The following is an 8,733-nucleotide window of genomic DNA, read 5'->3' as shown; positions in this document are numbered from 1 at the left end:
CACACTTGCAGGCATGGACTCAATAACACATGCTCTTCAAACAATAAGGGTTTGGTTTCAATTTGAGAAAGGAAATTCCCTTGATGATTGCTGTAATTAATAACTCCACATCTTATGTTATGGTATAGCATGAGATGATTATAAGCATCTTCTTCTATCTAAAACAAAATAAATTCCTGTCCTGTAGGTCTTTGCTAAAGAGACGGCAGTTTGCAGCACAGCCAGGTTTTTGTAGTTTTTTTTTTTTTTACATGACCTTCCGTAGCACCGGATTACTGGAAGTCTCTATGATGACACACAGAGCACCATTGAGCCCAACCGAGTACCACCAATGAACCCTGACCTCTGCTCCCGCACATATGAGTGTGAGACGCTGTCGCCGTGGCAACCTCTGTCTGCACAGGAGCCTCCGCCTGTCGGGGCGAGCTCTTTCGAGTCTGTTTGTAGGTGTATGGTGGCGGCGGTGGTAGAAGGGTGTTATAGGAAAGCAGGGTGGATGCACCGCTGGCACACAATCCTGCATCTATCCGGGGAATGGCTGCATGTAGCTCACCGTCTGGAACCTGCCGGGTCAATAGGGTCTTTGTCTGGGTGGAAAAAAATCTCTGTCACCCATCTTTCCTCATGCTCTCCCTTCAAATCATTGCCCTGTCACAGAAAAAAAATCACATTGCTTCACCTGCACGTAAAGCTAACAAAGAATTCAGATTTTGTATAGTAGCCTTGAAAGATATTACTACAAATGACTTTGAAATGAGTTAAGTTGTTAGGGCAGAGTGTTTCAGTGTGCTGGTAACACCAGGTGACGGATCAGCTTTTTAAGGGCCCATCTAATCCCTAGTGTAAACTGTGTATATGGAACATTACTGTAATTGGCTCCAGGACAGTAAAAAGCACACACCATACATCCAATTCTAGCTTTGGATGCTTCAATACATTTTAGTAGCAGATTTTAAAAGTTTGGCATAAGGCTTTAGCGCTAAACTTCCGTTGTAATTTTAAGAAGTGGTCACAGCCATTATGAGTTATTACTGTTATTGTTGAAAAATACCTTAAATAATCATTTTGGATTTCTTACGATTTCCTTCCTGACGTGCACTGGTCACTGCGTGCATGGTGCGTTTAACTTGGAAAACTTTGGCTCTTGAAGCAAATAAATCTAAATGTTTGGCGTTTGACCAGCATTGTAATGCCTTTGCCATGTCTGCTTCTGTTATAATTCATGTCGCTGTGAGCTGCTCTTTTCATTGTGTGCTCTTGGGACTTAAGGGCATAGTGAAATATTTTCCTGAATCGTCTGAGGCAAAGTGTGTGCTTGTGTGTGTATATGCATGGGTATATGATGTGTGCTGACTGGGATCTTTAATTATGAAGACGTCCAGCAGTTTCACATGCTCTCTTGATCTAATGTTAGTTAGCCAGACATTGCCCTTTCGGGTCTAATTTGGCACAGCATCACACAGACTCTCTTTTATCTTTAATACGGTGACTGTATATACATTTAAACTGTTACGAGCCAGTGTTGAAAGTCAGACAATGTTTACAACGTGGCCCATTAAATGGGCTCACCTAAAGTATTCTTTGTGGGAACCTAAACTTTGCTGTTATATCATGCATCAAGATTTAAAATGCATCATGTATATTTAAAATATGTCTTGGCTTTAAGCTGCACATATGGTGTTGATGTAAAATTTTGCAGATTCAAGCAAAGGTATTTATACGCCTCAGAGAGGGCAGCACGCACACTCACCATAACTCGAAACATTAGGAGCTGCCATTTGTTTAAATGATGACAATTTGGTCTCAACTTAGAATGGGTGCACAGAGTGAGAAGTAGTATTACCACAGGAACCACAGTAACGCCCTGCATTGCTACTCAGAGCCTGGTGGGTTTTTTCATTTGATAGCCCTCAGCTTGTGTGCACCCCACCCTGCCCTTCTCTAATTAGACACCTGTTGCGAGTAGGAAGGGCCACAACATGGAGGCGAGGGCGCAAGGGCCGAATGTCGGTGCCAGCCTGTGCCTACCGCTACACTGCCCATGCTGCGGTGAACCACAGGGTTAATTTTGAAGCATGTAATTCAAACATGTCTAGTTTGTTTTAGTTTATTTAAGGCACAACAGCGCCGCTTAACACTGTCTGGTCACGGCAGCTCTCGAGGGAACGCCAGCTGTGTACAAACCGAAAATGAAAGAGAGAAGAGGGTGTGTGTGTGGGGGGGGGGGGGGGGGGGGGGGGAGATCTGTAAATCCTGAGAATCCTTGGAATGGAAATATGTTCTGTTTACAACAGAACAAGTTAGAAACACAAATCAGGTTTTCAGAATATATGTGAAATCCTGAGCGTTCTTTGACTCACTCATCAGAGATAACAGTGCCGGCTGACTTATGTCCGGCTCATTCATGAGGTGCCGCCTCTCAAGTGAATCAGACGTGACTGTCATGAAAGCACCCTCTGACAGGAGGGAAGCATTTATGTTGTCATGTCTGCACCCGACCAGTATGTCTGCTTTTCAGCTTTGTTCAAAGAGCTTTTTTTTGTCTAGTTGTATGACCCAGCCTGAATCCCCTGATCACTCTTTTTGCCCCTGCCTGTCTGGACGTCCTTTATGATGTTGCTTTTTGATGCTGGTGAGCAGATCGCTAACATAATGGCTTCCTGATTTGTTTTGACTCACCTCAGTGGAACTCGCTGACCCAGCTCTTAAAGCAGTTGTGGGGTTTTTTCCGCTCTCTCTGACTCGTTTGACCCTTGACCTAGTACGCCGGTGGTGGGGGGTGAGTTAGGGGCCCAAGGGTGCCACTCCACGTGGAGGGCAGGAGCTAGGTCAGAGAACCGCAGGAAAAAAGTCCGAAAAAGTCAATCAGAGAAAGAGACGGATAGATGGATAGATGGATGAAGGGGATGGGGTAACAAATCATCTTGTTTTTACAACGCTTGCGTAAACCAAAGAACATTTTGTGTAGAGTTATTCTCTGGCTTTTAAAGATTTTGGGCTAAACCTTACCGGCGGGGGGCTGCTGGGCGGGATGGTTCACATTAACACTGTCCTGCTACTGTAGATTTCACTTTGTTTGCTTTCAGACACACAGTAGTGTGCTTTTAGTCAGCAACAGCCAATGCAGACAGAAATACACACCGGCGGAGGAATTCAAAATGTTATGATACAGGGTGATCTGCATTACTCATTAAGAGGCTAGGCAAATGTGTGTTTGTGTGCGCCTGTGTGTGTGTGTGTGTGGAGGGGGGGTGTGATGAGGAGTGTGAGGCAACAACGAGCAGGGAAACCACATCCATATGGTGGAACAGCTCCACAGAGCCCCATTTTCCATAAGCCTCTACCCCCAACTTGACTCACACACACACACACACACACACACACACAAAGAGAGAGAGTTGATGTATAGGAAAATAGGTTAAAGAAGCACGCAGGCTGAGGTTTTCCAGACAGTCTGTGCCCCCCTTTCTCTGCTTTTATTCACAGTAGCAAACCCCCAGTCTGCATCAGCCATATCTCTACATGAAGACTGATAGGTGTTTGATTATTTTTTCCCTCTTTCTGGCTTTTTCCGTAGGGCGATCCTGGTCCCCATGGTAACCCTGGCCGAACTGGTCCACCTGGGCTCAAGGTATCTGTCTATAAGTCTGATCACAAATAAGTCTGTCCCTTTGTTTTGCAAAAAGCCCAGCAGCTTTGTTCATGTGGATTTTTCCACATGAAACTATTATGTACTCACCTCTTCTGCTAATTACGCTCCATAAAGAGCAACAAGGGTAGTGGAGTTTTATGGCAGAAGAAGTGCAGCTACACCTGGAGTTTGTGACATAACAAACACAACAATACCAAGTACTGAGGAGATCACTTCATAATTTGTGCTGTAGGGGTCCATATCAGGATTCCCATTTTATTCTATGTTGCTTAAGGTTTTTCAGCGTTGCTCTAATGTGTGTGTATTTGATGTTTTGGACTAAAATGAATACAAGTCTATGTGCTAGCACTACAACCTGAGCCCAGAGAGCACAGAAAGGTAGTTAGACATCCAGGGAGTTGAGGTGATTTATCAGAGCTCAGAGAAAAGTCATTACAACTCTAAAAGTTAGAACGCCAAATAAATCTTCCTGATTATAATGTTTGAACATGAGGTATCCGGTCTACGTTCCTCTTCTGATTTTCCTCACTGATGTACTGTCTGCAAACAGCTTTTACTTATGGCATTATACATATGTGCTCAGACGACATAGTGAGGAGCACTACCTGAATTATATAAATGACAACTATGGTTACACATGGTCCACCCCCATCTTTAAACCCCTGAACTCCCCAGGTCAGGGCCTGTGTTTATTGTTGTCTCACTGCTGTAATTTATATCCTTCCTTCTCTTCTCCCCCTCTGTTTTTTGAATTACATTCCTCACTTTTCCCAAAATACTTCCATTCATTACGGCCCCTAATTCTTACCCTTATCTGCTATAATCTCTCCAGAAAGTTTAAACAAAGATTATCTGTGGCCCCAGCCAGTGTCTGGGCATGTTAGGTTCTTGGCATAGATTTTGACTTTTGGAAAGCGAAAACTGCTGAGGACATTCATTTTGAAAAATACACTTATTTCATTTCTTTTATTTCTTCTTTGGTATGGTAAATCTATCTAGTAATCTTTAATAAGGTATATGGTCAAATCTGTAGCTGTGGTGGTATAGCTTAAACTGAAAACAGACGAATACAGTGTAGTGTGGTTCTATCCCAATATAATAAAGGTCACCTTCAAGTGCATTTCAAGCTCATTAATTAAGATTGTATTTGTTTAATTGCACAGAAGCGAGTAAATTTGATCATTTGTGGCTTTATGTGGGGTTATGGGACTATTTCTTGGCTATAGGAGCAGCTTCCTGGAGGCCCTAGGAACAAACTACTCCTTAACAAAGTAATTGTTGGCCTTTATAGGCACTAGTAAGTGTTTTTTCTTAAATTTTACTAGTGTTTGATTTAGCTTTTCCCAGTCATTATTCAAAGCTGAATAGGCACGTTTCCCAAGACTACTCCCTAAAGGTGAAAATTACCTTTTATAATTCCCTGGTTGAAGTTTTTCAGGGAACCTTTGTTATATGCCATGCTCCGCTGGAGTGAAAAAAGTAAAAGAGCTTCGAGACCTTGCCTCAGTGAATCCCTATAATGGGAATGGTGCCACAGGGCCAGGCCTCTTCTAACTGGCAGGTGCATTGAGTGAATGATTTTGAGGTGTTTGATGTCTCAGGTTGCACCGCAACTTCCGCTCTTTCATCGTTAATAAATGAAACAAGGTTGTAAATAGCAGGGGTCCGAGGGGAAAGAGGGAGAGTCGAAGTAGTTTCCAATCCATGGCTTTGATGTGCTGAGGCGCCGTTATTGTTTCCCGCTGACAATGAGGCGTGGTGTGTGTGACTGGAGGGCCACTGAGACCACATAATGCACCGTGGCTTAGAAAAGCATCTTTATGAATCTTTCTGTGAATTCATCAGTCACATTATAACTCAGTCCTCTTGTTTTTCATAAGTTGCAGTCTCCTCTAATATGAGAGCTTTTGGAACCTAAACCCTCTCGCCTGGCCAAATGAAAGGTGTTGGCGAGTGAAGTAATTTAGTTAAAATGATTTCATCAGCTGCTCTGAGAGATGGAAACCAATGAATGAGTTGTTTTTTGTCTTTCAGGGGAGAAAAGGAGACCCTGGCATCTCACCTGGTCCAGCACCCAAAGGAGATAAGGTATTACGCCCCTCAGATTCTTAAATGTCACATTGTCCATTTATGGTTGGTATTTGTGCAACCAGCCAGTGTTGCAGTATTTCCAGTTAACATTCTGCTTCGTGTCCCAGGGAGACTCAGGGATAATTGGCCCGGTTGGACTGACTGGACAGGACGGCCGAAAGGTAAGACTGAATAGCTCAGGTCGATCCAAGAACCTTTCACCATGCTAATTCAAAGCTTGAGTGTATAAGATTTAGGTGAAAGAAATCTATTGGCAGCAATTTGAATAAAATAACCCCTAGTGATGTTTTCACTAGTGTGTGTTTCATCTAAATTGTACGAATTGTTGTTTTCTTTACCCTAGAATGGGCCCTTTATTTTGAAATACTTATATTTTTATTGGGAGCCGTACCTCTCTACGGACGCCGTCATGTTTCTTACGGTAGCCCAACCTGGACAAACTAAACACCTTTTGAGTTTTTATGAACTGAAGGCTACCACCGTTTCTCTTACATGTTTGGAAGGGGACGGGGGGAGGAGGGGTATTCAGCTGCAACAGGCAACTTCACCACTAGATTCTACACACTGAACCTTTAAAAGAAAATTAAATGTTCTTAAAGGTTGAACATAAGAGTAACTCATTAATGTTGTGAGTAAGCATGGGGTTTTTCTAAAACTTTTAATAGTTATATAATAGGTTATTTGTGTGGAAAAGCCCAGGCAAACAGAGATAGAATGAGTCATTTCATTACCCTTAATTATGACTTGTATTGTTTCTGCATTGTTGCTCTTTTTTGTTTTGCTTTGTTTAGCTTTTTCATCTATGTGTGTGTGTGTGTGTGTGTGTGTGTGTGTGTGTGTGTGTAACCCAGTTCTCTGTTCACCATTTCTTCCATCTGTGTTTGCTGGATCCTGCACAGAGGGGTCCTAATATTGGCAGGAAATCTGTCGAGGGGGAGGTTTTTGTTCATCATTGGAAAGAGGACGGGGGAAACACGCTCTCATGCTCATAGCTAGTGTCTTTAAGATGTTACTTAAGTCACAATTTGAGTGATTCATGAGTGTGAGGAGGGGGAAGTGGGACAGATCAAGCTCCTAGACAGCAGTGAAAAACAGACCAAGAGTAAATCCAGAGGAGAAAGAGAGTTTGTGAGTTTGTCTTTCTCGATGATTGTGTACGTGCAGATCATACGGACACAAACTGAACAGTTGCCATAGGGTGTATTGAAAAATTGTGGCGTAGCTCATTGGAATACACAGTACAAAGTAGGCTAATGGTTAAGTGTAATAAGTCGTGGGGAAAATTAAATTGGTCAAACATTGTTGCTAAAAACAAAACAAAAAGTATGAATTATGTGTTGGAGCCAAAAGGGAGAACTCTGTGTCCTGTAGCAATAGTAATAGTGTTAAATGACACCCAGTTCAATCAGTTTAAATGAACACAAATGCAACATGACAGGTATGTTGAAGCTATCTGGCTATGGAGGAACATCTGACCACTGAAGTAGACCATGGGATAGAATCCCCAAAAATGAAATGTCATGTGTGCTCCCCATACCTGAAATAACATCATCTGTTTCACCTTTTCCCAAACTTTCTGATGTAAACACACATCTCATGGTTGCAGAGGATCTCATGATCTGTTGTCAGATACATTATGTGCTGAATAGAACGGAGTCGTGCACATATTTCAAGCAAACTAGAAAGAATTAGTTGAGTAATTAAATAAAGCAAGAAGATTTTATGCATCTCAGCAGAAGTGCCTCTGTATTCTCTGTTGTCCCAGAGCTGCAGCGCTATGTAAGTACTTGAGTCTAGTTGGACGTCTGCCTCAAGCCTAGCATATGGCTTTTGTTAGGAATCACTGTTTCTTTGTATGTGTGTGTGTGTGTGTGTGTGTGTGTGTGTGTGTGTGTGTGTGTGTGTGTGTGTGTGTGTGTGTCCATGTGTATGTGTATGTCTCTCTATTTCACACACACTCAGCCAGGATGGAAAATGAAAAGTTGGTGAAAAACATTTACGGATTCGTTTCTAACTAAATGGGGACGAGCAGAAAGTCAGACATGTGACATGTGAATCAGAGCTGCAGGTGAGGGAGCATAGATCCAGGATTGAATCCTGATGTGAGATTGGTCACAAATTATCAAAAAGGTAGGAAAGGCTACACTTACAGCCTGTACCAGTCTACATTGAAATGAGCTCAGTCGGATGTCTTAATAAAGCCGCATTAGGGCTCATCAGCCGTCTATCTGAATGACCTCACACTCTTGTGTCTGGGAAGTCGTTGCTGTAGCAACCTCATCAACACACACTCTGACATCATGAGAGCATGCCTCAGGTACTGGTCAATGAACCGCAGGTTTGATGACTGTAGAGGAAACTTGTTAAATTAACCACAAGGAGTCCGCTTCCCTTCTGTACACAAACAAAGAGGTTTATTAACCAATTTCCATCCTGCACTAAACAATGTAGATTTAACAGCCTTGCTTTGAATGAATCTTGATCCAACAAGCCTTCACATCACAGGTCTATGACCAAGGTGTGAGTCAACATCTGAACTGTGTTGTCGGAGCACAGGCTGTGTCTCGAACAGGCTTTGTTCTGTTCCTTGTCGGTCAGCTCAGGTGGAAAGTCCCAGGCGTTCCCTGGTGCTGGTCTCTCCACTGAGACACTGAGGCCTGGTGCAACATCAGTGCTAAGTGGAAGCCCACGATTACTTTCAGTGCAATTACACACACAGCAGTGGCAGGCCACCCTGAAACACCCATGTGCTGTTTCTTCCTCTTCATACCCCGCTAGCTGTTTGACTTGCTCCGTCTCGCATGCTTGGCATGTTGCTCTGACGCTGTGGTTTAGGAAAACGGGAGAACAGCAGCTTTTCCTCTGTTCTCCGCAGTATTTTCCTTTTCACCTTCCCTGTCTCCCTCGCACGTTCACCCAAATACACACACACACACACATATACAGGCTCTAAATCAGCCTTAGCTTGATACTTCGACCGGGAATTCTGG

The 8,733-nt window shown here is 43.1% G+C and overlaps 1 protein-coding gene across 1 annotated transcript in view; it reads left to right on the top strand.

The window, feature by feature from the left end:
* The window catches only part of col27a1a (collagen, type XXVII, alpha 1a), a 65,224-nt gene that overhangs the window by 17,180 nt on the left and 39,311 nt on the right, over positions 1-8,733 (top strand). The window contains exons 5-7 of the mRNA XM_053447742.1: positions 3,578-3,631; positions 5,687-5,740; positions 5,851-5,904. Of these exons, the coding sequence (XP_053303717.1) occupies positions 3,578-3,631; positions 5,687-5,740; positions 5,851-5,904 (162 nt within the window). The remainder of the gene's footprint in view (positions 1-3,577; positions 3,632-5,686; positions 5,741-5,850; positions 5,905-8,733) is intronic.

Source organism: Pleuronectes platessa, chromosome 19 (genome assembly GCF_947347685.1).
Source record: "Pleuronectes platessa chromosome 19, fPlePla1.1, whole genome shotgun sequence".
In the NCBI taxonomy this organism is placed as follows: Eukaryota; Metazoa; Chordata; class Actinopteri; order Pleuronectiformes; family Pleuronectidae; genus Pleuronectes; species Pleuronectes platessa.
Note: the sequence above shows the minus strand (reverse complement) of the source record. Positions and strands in the feature narration are given on the sequence as shown.